Source organism: Chiloscyllium plagiosum, chromosome 3, assembly GCF_004010195.1.
Source record: "Chiloscyllium plagiosum isolate BGI_BamShark_2017 chromosome 3, ASM401019v2, whole genome shotgun sequence".
NCBI classification, from domain to species: Eukaryota; Metazoa; Chordata; class Chondrichthyes; order Orectolobiformes; family Hemiscylliidae; genus Chiloscyllium; species Chiloscyllium plagiosum.
Window position 1 is genome coordinate 65,710,474 of NC_057712.1, and position 12,816 is coordinate 65,723,289.

The window sequence follows — 12,816 nt, forward strand, 5'->3', positions numbered from 1 at the left end:
ATGAACAATGTACATTTTCCCTTATAAATGGTTTCATACAATTCGGCATTCACTGTTTATTGGGAATTGTAATCAATAATGTGTCTACTTATGGAAATGGCTTCCAACTATGAACATCAGAACAAGTGTTAGAAAACAGCATGAATTGTAAGAAAGGCTCCCTTTAATTTTCAATTATTTTTCTGATCTTTCTGTGCAATCTGTGCTGTGTATTTGTTTGCTTGGCTGTCGATGTGCAGCCACATATTTATTGGTTTTAAGATCAACAACAGTGGCACAAAGTTGACATTTGTTTGGATTTTTCTAACACCTGCCTCTATTTATCCCTAACAATGAAGAAGTGTCTGGCTTTCAGTCAGCAACTTAGCACATCAGTACAGGAATAATGTCCAGAAGTCTACAGTCCATTGACACATGTTACACAGTGCTCAAAAAAGCAAAGCAATTAAACTGTCAAAAACATTCAACAGTACTAATTCTTAAAGATTAATACATAATGTTATAGTTGTAGCTCAGTGCTCAGCACTCTTGCTTCCAGATTGGAGCTTTGTGCATGTAATTTCCCCTCCACATCTTTGAACACAACATTCAGAATAACATTTCAGTCCAGGACTGAGGGAGTTCTGTATTCTTGGAGACCTTTGCTTTCAGATGTTAAATGAAGGCTCCACCTGTACCTACAACTGGATACAGCCATCCTATGATGCAGTTTTGAGAAACAGCAACTGATTTTTTCCCATTGACCTGGCCCACATTTATTCCTTAAACAATTTCTCTACAACTAATTATGTGGTCATTATGAACTTGTTATTCTGGGATCTTACTGTGTGCCAACTGTGTTGCCGTCATCTTACATTCCAAAAAAAGTGACCACACTTTAAGAGGCATTTTAATGGCTGTAAAATATTTGAGATGTTCTGATGTTGGAAAAACAATTTATAGATGTGATTTCTTCTGACAACAATAATACCCTTTAGATGATCCAGTTATATAATGGCAAGAAACGTACATCTTCAAATAAACTTAACCAAGCATGAACAGATAATTTAATGGGTGTTTAATTAAACATTTCTGCTTCATTAATGACCTTATAGATCAAATAAATTTTATACAATACCTTTACTTCTCCTGTTAGACCACCAACAAACAGGTAGGCATTTTCATCTACATCAAGAATTGTATAGCCCTCAGGCGAGACTGCACTATGAATAGTTGGGACGATGCTTGCTCTTGGTCCATCTAGTGCACGCACAGAAATTGTACCATTTCTTCTAAACCTGTTTTTTTTGTAAAAGAGATGATCGATTATTTGGGTAGTTTACAAATTAAGACGGAATTCCTGAGCAAACAGTGCAGCACGCAGATTCAAACCATTCAGTAAATTTTACTTTCTATAGCAGACTTCAACAATTTTCATTGCATAATATTGTTTCCAGAGAAAGATTAAGGTGAGAAAATACAGTCGATTTTGCTATAACCTGTGTTTCCCAAATGCAAATTGGCTTTAACACAACTGAAGAACTTTGGCCGTTATTTGTAGAACACAACTTTCCTTACCTGTACTGACTGTAACGAATTCCGGCCCCATTAGTTTGGATGGTGCAGTTACTGCACCATTTTCCTATAACGCGAGATCGCATCAGATCGGAACTATCACATTATATCAGAACCGACCATAAATACTTATGACCAAAAATGAAAAATTGATAGGATATCAGAATCTTTAAGAATCTGAATTTTTTTTAAAATCCCATTTTCTAACTCATTCTCTCATGTTCTTATGTAAAACACAGCAAATTGATGGCGGAGAAGGAGACCATTTGAGCTATTCTTCTCTGTGCTGGTCAAGAACTTATCCAGCCTAGTTCTATTTTAGAGCTGTCAGATTGTGACCCAGTTGGTTACAACACTTCAAATGCCTCTCAAATGGCAAATGCTTTGTCCTCTACCACCCTTTCAAGCAGTAAGTTCCCAATACTGACCAGTCTCTGGGTGAAAATAATCTCTCCCTAATTTACCTTTAATACTCTCCTTAATTTACATGAATGCACCATCATTATTGACTCCTTTGCTGAGTAAATTAAATCTTTTGTTTTCTTTCTTTCAGTTTAGGTTCCTAATAATACAACATTGCTAGTTCTTAAAAAATGCTACAGCTTATCCAATGTTTTCTCATTACTGAACTCTAGTCCTACATACAAGATTTGGAGAGGACTTGCCAGGGTATATGTTAAGATGTTTCCTCTTGTGAGGGACTCTCAAACTAGGGAACATAGTTTACAAATAAGTGGACACCTATGTAAGTGGTGTTAAAATGCCCATCAGCCATGATTGAATGGCCGAGTGGACTCGATGGACCAAATGGCCTTACTTCCGCTCCTATGTCTGATGGTCTTATGGGCTAGTGGGCGGCACGGTGGTACAGTGGTTAGCACTGCTGCCTCACAGCGCCAGAGACCCGGGTTCAATTCCCGCCTCAGGCGACTGACTGTGTGGAGTTTGCACGTTCTCCCCGTGTCTGCGTGGGTTTCCTCCGGGTGCTCCGGTTTCCTCCCACAATCCAAAGATGTGCAGGGTCAGGTGAATTGGCCATACTAAATTACCTGTAGTGTTAGGTAAGGGGTAAATGTAGGGGTATGGGTGGGTTTCGCTTCGGCGGGGCGGTGTGGACTTGTTGGGCCGAAGGGCCTGTTTCCACACTGTAATCTAATCTAATCTAATCTATGGTTGTTGATGATGATCCTATGATGAAAAGGAATTGGGATCAAGGATGATTATTAAATATGAATACATACAGAGAAAGTAATTGTATCCCATTGCCATGGACAAGAGAGTGGAGGAAGGCATTTTGAAAAACAGGTTAAACGCAGGAATATCTCAAACAGCCAGCAGTTTTTGCAGTTTGGTTTTATGAGATCAGCAGTTATTTGTGAGGCACAGAGCAAGATATAGAGGCAGACAGGCATATACTTCAAATAGATAAAGGCTGAACTTTGTGGGAGCTCATACTCAGATTGAAGACTGAATTTATGAGGATTGAAAGGAGGCTGGAAGTTTTGCTTAGTGTGAATCCAGAGGAAGGGTTCTGCAGTATAATCCTTAATGTCAATTTCAGAGTTAGGAGTTAGACAGCTGGGAAGGTGCAAAAAGGAAGCAAGCCATCAGGAGGGGAGAATAATTTTAATCTGGACTCTGGCAAGAAGCAGTGTGTAATTTAGGGACAATGTTACCTGTGATATGATGGCAGATTTTTGTTTGTGCCAAAAATTAAAACTAAAATTTGCCTTCAAAAAGAAGATAATGTTTAATCAATAGCATTTGACAGACATTTGTTACAATAAAAACGTTTTAAAATGTAAAATCATGACATCTCATTTTCTCTGGAAGATTGAATTTCTCTTTAAAAGTTATCAGGACAATAATGTAACAACACATTTGCAAATAATTTACAGCAAAACAAATAGTTCATTCAGTTCTAAAGGTCCATGCTAAATATTTATGATCTCCTTCCACTCTTCATTTAATCCTATTAGCATATCTTTATGTTCTTTCCTCCCTCTTGGGTTTCCTTGTCTAGATTCCCTTCAAATGTACCCTTGTTAGTTGCTTCAACTACTTGGAATAGCAAGTTACATATTCAAACCATTCCTTGATAAAATAAGTTTCTCCTGAATGCCCTAATGGATTCATTAGTGACAATCTTATATATCTGACTCATAGTTTCAGTCTCCTTCCATGTGGATACATCTTTTCATCTACTCCATTTAACCTTATATAATCTTCAAGGTCTCAATCACATTTCTCTAGAGAAAATACCAGCAGCCTGTTCAATGTTTCATAATGGGTATAACCTTTCAGTTCTTATACTGTTCTAGTAAACCATTTTTTCAATGCATCTACATCATTGTTCACAATACTCCAAGTGTGGCCTGACCATAGATCAAGACAAGACTGATACAACTGTCTGATATTCAATTTCATCCCTCTTGAAATAAAACTCCACATTTTTTTTATTTTGTGCTGACTGTTTTTCGGAATGGCTTTATTAACCAGTATTGTTACTTTCAGTGACATGTGTGGGCGGCACGGTGGCACAGCAGTTAGCACTGCTGCCTCACAGCGCCAGAGACCCGGGTTCAATTCCCGACTCAGGCGACTGACTGTGTGGAGTTTGCACATTCTCCCCGTGTCTGCGTGGGTTTCCTCCGGGTGCTCCGGTTTCCTCCCACAGTCACAAAGATGTGCAGGTCAGGTGAATTGGCCATGCTAAATTGCCCTTAGTGTTTGGTTAAAGGGGTAAATGTAGGGGTATGGGTGGGTTGTGCTTCGGCGGGTCGGTGTGGACTTGTTGGGCCGAAGGGCCTGTTTCCACACTGTAAGTAATCTAATCTAATCATTTCCACACATGCCACTTGATCCCTCTGCTCTCCTCCACAATTTATAAATTTATTTACCAAGTGGTATGTCTTTCTATGAATGTCTCTTTACTGTCTCACACTTAGCTATCTTGAAGCTTGTTTGTCATTTGAACACACATTCTACAAGTTTATTAATATATTTCTTCACTTTGGTCACAGACTCTAGATTAGCTATCTCCCTCAACTTGCTATCATCTACAAATTGTGAACTTACCAAGTCTTTTTACCTCTCCTATCAGAGGGGCATATTGCCTCCATTTAAAGCAATCCTAACAAAGGTTGATATAACATGAGATTTGCACACATGGTTTGCACAAAGATCATGAAGTAGGATTCTTTATTCTGGATAAGTGGTGGGTGAACTATAAGGAACTCCCCTCAGAACATCATTGCAAGATCCTGACTATTTCCATGGTTGAGCTTTGTTTTAAAATGCTTTCGTGGTGCTGTAAAACAGCTTTGACTGGGGCGCAAGGGTGAAGCCAGAAATCCAACAATTCCTCCTTTATGCCATGTTTTGATTAAAACGGAAAGGCGAGTGCTTCAGTAGACTGGGTAACTTGCAGCTCAATGTTTATGGTGTCAATACAAATGCCAAGAGAAATGTTAACTCTCTGTTTGTTCCCTCAAACCAAACTAAAAGGAAACAAACATTTCCTGGGTCAGTTATTAGAAGTGTCTTTGAACACTGCTAGTTAGGTCACCCTATATCCAGTACCACCAGTACTTGAAAATTAGGGGAGATGTGGCTTCCTATTTGTCAACTCCAGTTGAAGTGATGGGCTGGAAAGATCGGAGGAATTAGTCAATTCTGCCTCATGATCTTGAAAGGATCATTATTTATTTCTCTCTACAAAAAAGGATCAAAATTGAGGTGGTGAAATTTCTCTGCTGGTTTAACAGTCTGGTTCAGAGATACATGTGGATTCCACATATTTATCTTAAATGAAAATTTACTTTCAAAGAGACAAGTGGAGATTTGTTCCAAAGCCCACGTACATTAAGCATACAATGTCATGTTAATATACTGATCAAGCATCTCTATATTTAAAATGCAGTGAAAGAAAAAAAATTGAATAAATTTAAAGGGCAGATTTTTTTATTAACAAGTGCACCTGAGGAAGAATTCTTGCCCATCTGGAGTGGAACTTTGTAAATATCTACCTGGAAATGCCATAGTTGGATGTGAATAAAATAGTGCTCAGTAACAGTTTGAACAAAAATAAATTCAGAAGCATGAAACTTACCTTGAGGCTTCAATTCTGTACCAGTATTGGTCATTAATGACTAAGTCTGGATATTCAACACGTCCAACACCAGATCCTACATCCCACAGAAAGTTGACTTTGCCTTTACGCATCTCAATTGCTAAGAAATCAGTCTGTAGAATAACAGCAAAATCGAAGTTGAAAGCTAACTTAGGAACCCTGCTAACACTCTGATTAAATGTTTCAAAGTAGGAAATACCTACTTTTGATGAAAAGCATGATGAAAATCTTCAAACATAGTAGTGCTTCTTAAAAAGTATATATGAACCATTATAATACATAATTATGAAATTGGTTACTGTACAGATATACACCATTTCCCATGTGTCCATGTTAGCTCTCTGATAGAGTTAATCTCACTACTCCGCCAGTTCCCCATAGCACAATATTTTGTTGCTCTCTTCAGATAATTGTCTAGCTTCCTTTGAAAAGCCACAATTGCATCTGCTTCCAACATAATGCTGTTGGCTCCAAGCCAAATCAATGAAAGCATTCAGTATCTTGAACAATAAATTTGTAAACCTCAGTAAAGAGCCTAACGTGAAGTACGTAAGATGGTAATTGACTGATAAATTAATATTTCACATTTCTTTTAAACCATCCAGCTCTGCTAAGCCTTAACGTATACATCTGTATAAGGATATATTCACCAATTCTTATCTCGGTGGTAATACTCTTAATACCAAATTAGAAGGCAGTGCACATTGTAGATTGCACAATTGCAATCTCAGAATGCTGGTGATTGAAGGAGTAAATGCTTGATATGAATGGGTTGCCAATCAAGTGTGTTGCTTTAGTGTTAAGCTTCTTGTAAGTTGTTACAGCTGCCCTCATTCAGTCAAGTGGAGAGTATTCCATCACATTATTGACTTATGACTTATGGATGGTAGGCAGGATTTAGCAAGTCAGAAAGCGAGCTGTTTGCAACAGAATTCCCAATCTTTTTCCTTTTTTTTGCCCAGTTAAGTTAGAACATAGAACATTACAGCGCAGTACAGGCCCTTTGATCCTCGATGTTGCGCCGACCTGTCATACTAATCTGAAGCCCATCTAACCTACACTATTCCATGTACGTCCATATGCTTATCCAATGACGACTTAAATGTACTTAAAGTTGGCGAATCTACTACCGTTGCAGGCAAAGCATTCCATATCCTTACTACTCTCTGAGTAAAGAAACCCAGGCAACATCCTTGCAAATCTCCTCTGCACCCTTTCCAAAGCTTCCACATCCTTCTTATAATGTAGGTCAATGGTCAGTATTTATGAATCATCCACAGTTGTCTTTAAATATAATTACATCAATGATTTAAACCCACTGAAATGAATATTGCTAAAAACATAACAGTGGAGTTTCACATTTGAAAAAAGGCATATTCATTCTAGGTTCTAATACAAATTTCAGTTGAAGATATTGCAATTTGAATGTTTAGTCAAAAGGTGGAGACAAACTCACTTCTAAAACTATGTTGTTGCCTGAGCCAAAATAAATATTGAACCTGGAGTGTCTGTGCACTTGATAACACCTCCACATGTTGAGAAAACTGTTGCACAGCAGCACATTTCACATTAGAAGAGTAAAATAAAAATTGTGTTTAATTGTAGAACGAATTTTTATATAGTGCTTACATGATGGAGCGTGCATGAAGCTTTTGATCATCATAGAGGGTAGAGTCTTAAAAAGAAACAGGTTCTGAAGGATGATGGCAAAAGACAACATCAAAGTGGGACTTCAATCAAAGAGTTCCTATTTTCACACATTGCTCCCCTCTTTAGTCAATGCCTGACATGCTGCTCTGTAATGGTCTAAAATGAACCTTCGTGGGTACAGGTGAAGCAGTCTACAGTGAGACCACCTAAGGATAGCTGGAATGAGCAGGTTGTCATATGAAGACTGGGCTTGTTTCTCCTGGAGTTTCAAAGAGTGTGGGGTGACTTGATTGAAGTGCAAAATGCCTTGAAAGTTTTGACAAGGTGTCTGTGGATCGGTGAGTCCAGTGTTAGGGTACATTGTTTTAGAATTAGTAGCTGGCCTTTCAGTAGCGCTGAGGAAAATAATTCTCTCAGCATTGTGTGAAGTAGGTGCCAAAGGCGGTGGTAGGTGAATCATAAGTCATAGAATCGTACAGGATAGAAGAAGCCCTTCAGTCTATCACTTCTGTACTGCCATATTTTTAAGAAATAGAAAGATCCTTGTTAGGAAATCAAAACTTATCAGATGAGAATTTGAAATTCTGAACACAACAAAACAGCCATTGTATTATTGAATAGTGTAACAAGTTCTAAATGGCTTACTCCTCCTTCTATGTTTGCATGTAAAAGCCAGAAGATATCATCCAACAGCAGCTCAACCATCCAAGCTGAGATCTGAGCCACCATCTTTATCTCTCTGTTGGAACACTGGGAAAATGAACATAGAACCTGAAGCTACAATCTGGGTTCCCATGCCCCTGCAGAGTTAGTTTAAACCCCCCCTGGGGGTTATGAAGATTTACATAAAAATAGAAAATGGTGATATATCAGCAGGAATAGCAGAATGTGTGGAGAGAGTTAATGTTTCAATTTGAGGACCTTTCTAAAGACAAACAAAAGTGAAGGTCTACTTCATAGGCTGACAGATAGGAAAACTTTACTGATAAAAGATATCATGGCAGAAAATAAAAGGTAATGGTTACAGCAAAGAAACAAAGATGTGCAGAGTAGGAGAACTGGCCAAGCTAAATTGCCCATAGTGTTCAGGGATGGGCAAGTTAGATGCATTTGTCAGGGATAAATGTAGCGTAATAACGTTGGGAATGGGTCCGGATGGGTTATTCTGAGGGTTGGTGTGGACTTGTTGAGGCAAATGGCCTTTCTCCACAGTGTAGGGATTCTATGATTCTATGATTCTTCTATGATTCAAAATAAACAAAAGCTTTGTCCAGAGTGATTTTGAGTAGTAGAATAATGAACAGCCACATCTGAGTACAAAGTTGTATAAAACAAGTGGAAGACCAGCATGTGCAAAATAAGTGAACGGAAACAAAATGAGGGGACAGAATTCATGGTCTGAAATTGCTGTACTCAATGTCACATCCAGACGGCTGTAAAGTATCTAATCAAAAGCTGAAGTAGTAACTATCGAGGTTGTGTTCACTGGGATACTGCCACGGCCAAGAGCAGAAGTGTCAACATGAGAGAAATGTGCAAATCCAAAGTGGCTAGGCCACCAGAAACTTGGCATTATGCTTGTGGACTGAACAGATACATTCTGCAATATCATCGGTGTAAATTCATTAATTTTCATAAATTTCATCATAATACAGCTGCAACCCATTAACTATCGCGTGGCAATATAGATCCTATTTGGAACTTGTGCTAAAACTGATGCTCCTATACCATTGCTATAATCTGTGTTCCCATCCCATACCAATTCTTACACATGCTTTTCTACCCTGTCTGTAAAAATCAATTGCTTAAACTCTAAGGTTCTGTCACCCCCATCTCCAGCCACGCTGTGCGTATCATGAGTAATATAACCAAAACATCATATAAATAGTCAGTTCAGCTGTCTATAGTTATTGAGTAAAACCAGGGCATTCTTTCCCTGGTTGGATAATACTAGAGCAGCAGACGCTGACAAGACCTTGACCAGCAGCCCAACATTTTGACTTTTAAAACAACAAAGGAAGTGACATAAAGATCTAAAGTGCGTGGACTTACATATCGTGCACTACCAAGATAAAATAGTAGATTCTCCAGCTCTGATGTTTTCACATTCAGAACAATAGAGTTGTAGGTGCCCTTTTTAATATCGGGACGGTAAGTACGGATGCAGTCACCACCAGATGAAACTGATACTTTGATCTAAAGCAAGTTGAAAGAATCATTCAATTAATGGAGAGTAACAAAGTTACAAAAACACATATTTATTTTGTTGATCGAACTACTCACAGAGTTGGCATGTTTACGGGCTTGATTTATAAGATCTTTAATGTGAGAGATATTCCTTCCGAGAGTGTCCTGAAGATTCTTGATTGGTTTCAGTTTATCCATCAACTTATCGGTTTTATCTTCCAATTCTTTAACTTTCATATCAGCATCAGCAACTTAATGTGACAATAAAAAAGATAAATTTGCAAATTGTTTTGTTTCCCATTTTAATAAAATCAGAAACAATAAGGTCACGACGATACATCCTTCTCAGTTTTGGTAAGAAAGGAAATTGCTCAATACAAGGATCTTTGTTCTTTTAATTGAATGCCATGATACAAACATATCCATGTATTTTATCAACCCTAGTTTGTAAGTTAACAATTCCTGCAAAAAAAAGTGTCTAAAATATGTTTCTGTTAACTCAAACACAGAGATGTTCCCATCCCTAAATAAGAATTCACCTATGTGTGTACAAAGGTGGATCTAGTATTTACTGACAACCTCTATCTGAAAAATTCTTTTCATTCCTAGGCCTCTTTCACACAGCTACCACTCAGTTTTTTTCAATTCCATTTGATTTATGAACAATTACATTGTTGTTATGGCAACAGTGTTACTAGAATTAAGATTTTGAGGTATGAAGCACCAGGAAAAATACCGTGATCAATTTCCATATTTAATATCAGTATTTTGGATTGACTATGTAATTTTAAAATTACAGTTTAAGTTTTAATTATTGCAAATAATTTTTGTAGATTTTTGCTGTCTCTGGAAACTTCAACTATGTAAACTCTATTTGTTTTGATCACTTGTTTATTTATTAATAAATTAAGCAAGAATAAAGCACTCTTTAAAGTGGTTTATCTCGAATCCACTTCTGGACAGAGCAGTCCAGAGTAATGGGAAATGCTCAAACTGAAGTGTAGTTTTATGAGCTCACAGATTCCCATCCACTGGCACCACAAATTAGGATTTTGAGTACAGGTGTCACATTTTGTTACCGTTCCCTGTTTGTAAAATACAAACATAGAAAATAGGAGCAGGAATAGGCATTCAACCACTCCAGCCTGCTCCACCATTCAATACAATCATGGCTGATCCAATGTTCTATACTTTCAGGCACAAAGCCTTACACTTGTCTTGATTGATTCTGGCCTTTGACTCCTCCTTCTATCTTTTCCCTCATTCCCTTTTCTGTCTTTTGTTCTTGTCCTTGATGCCCCTTCCTCTGACTCTTTGCATAAGTTCCCATTCCCCTTCCAATTTGGTTAAAACCCTCCCAACCACTCTAGCAAATGGTCCCCCAAGTCATCAGTTCCCATCCTGCCCAAGTGTAATCTGTCCAGTTTGTAATGGTTTAATCTCCCAGAAGTCCGAAACCCTCCCCTTCATGCCACCTCTTTAGCCACATGGTCATCTGATATATCCTCCTATTTCTATTCTGAAAAACATGTAGTGATCCTGAGATTACTGCCTTTGAGGTCCTACTTTTCAGCTTGCTTCCTAACTCCTTACATTCTATTTTTAGAATCTCATCCCCTTTTTACCTGGTGGTATCAATGTGTACCATGACCACTGACAGCTCACCCTCCCCCTCCAGGATGTTCTGATATCACTCTGAGACATCGTTGACCCAAGCACCAGGGAAACAATATATCAACTTGGAGTCTCAGAGATGTATATGTATTCTCCTGAAAATTGAATCCTTCTTTGACTACTGCACTTCCTCCTCTTCTCCTTTGCAGCAGAGCCAACTGTAGTGCCACAAATGTAGCTGTTTTTTGCTTTCCCCTGACAGCTATTCCCCTCAAAACATAGTATCTTTTTTCAAGGGAGTGACCATCGGAGGTTCCTGGATTGCTTGTCAAATCCTGTTACTCTGTCTGGTACTCACCCATTCTACAATATACCAAGTCATGCCTGCACCTTTACCAGGTTCCAGAATAAGGGACAGATGAGCGTGACATTACACGGCTTGGAAAAACTAATGTGATCATCTAAATACCAATTGTAAAGCCACAAATTACATTTGGTGTAACATGCAGACTACAGTGTGGAAGATATAGTTGATATTATATGCAAGAGACAAGTTTAAGTAAAAGGATCAACAACTTCCTAAATCTAGAAGTTGCTGGCACGAACATACATCTGCAAAAGACTAAATGTAAATGAAATAACTAATTCACCATGTTGATTCAAATCCCCTGATAAGTATATATTTACCTAGGTCCTAAATTCTCTCAAAATATACACTGTCCAAATTATTGGCTTTTCTAAGTACTGCTTTGGTCCAAGGGATAAGTGAGTTACACCATGGTTTATACTGAATATAAATTCAGCAACAAAGTGGGTATGGTCCAAGGAACATGATTTACATTTCTCTATACTCTGCTATACTTGGCTTATCGATAGTCACAGGTGAGGTGCCGGAAGACTGGAGATTGGCTAACGTGCTGCCACTGTTTAAGAAAGCTGGTGAGGACAAGCCAGGGAACTATAGACCAGTGAGCCTGACGTCGGTGGTGGGCAAGTTGTTGGAGCGAATCCTGAGGGACAGGATGAACATGTATTTGGAAAGGCAAGGACTGATTAGGGATAGTCAACATGGCTTTTTGCATGGGAAACCATGTCTCACAAACTTGACTGAGTTTTTTGAAGAAGTAACAAAGAGGATTGATGAGGGCAGAGCAGTAGATAAGACCATAAGACATAGGAGCGGAAGTAAGGCCATTCGGCCCATCGAGTCCATTCCGCCATTCAATCATGGCTGATGGGCATTTCAATTCCACTTACCCGCATTCTCCCCGTAGCCCTTAATTCCTTGTGACATCAAGAATTTATCAATTTCTGCCTTGAAGACATTTAGCATCCCAGCCTCCACTGCACTCTGCGGCAATGAATTCCACAGGCCCACCACTCTCTGGCTGAAGAAATATCTCCGCATTTCTGTTCTGAATTTACCCCCTCTAATTCTAAGGCTATGTCCACGGGTCCTAGTCTCCTCGCCTAACGGAAACAATTTCCTAGCATCCACCCTCTCAAAGCCATGTAGTTTTCTTGTAAGTTTCTATTAGATCTCCCCTTAATCGTCTAAACTCCAATGAATACAATCCCAGGATCCTCAGCCGTTCCTCATATGTTAAACCTACCATTCCAGGGATCATCTGTGTGAATCTCCGCTGGACACGCTCCAGTGCCAGTATGTCCTTCATGAG

General features: G+C 38.7%; 1 protein-coding gene across 1 annotated transcript in view; it reads right to left on the reverse strand.

Moving 5' to 3' along the window:
- The window catches only part of lama2 (laminin, alpha 2), a 379,433-nt gene that overhangs the window by 51,499 nt on the left and 315,118 nt on the right, over positions 1-12,816 (reverse strand). Inside the window, exons 44-47 of the mRNA XM_043675023.1 lie at positions 9,620-9,774; positions 9,389-9,532; positions 5,666-5,799; positions 1,118-1,277 (exon numbers count right to left, since the gene is read on the reverse strand). Coding sequence (XP_043530958.1) covers positions 1,118-1,277; positions 5,666-5,799; positions 9,389-9,532; positions 9,620-9,774 — 593 coding nt within the window. The remainder of the gene's footprint in view (positions 1-1,117; positions 1,278-5,665; positions 5,800-9,388; positions 9,533-9,619; positions 9,775-12,816) is intronic.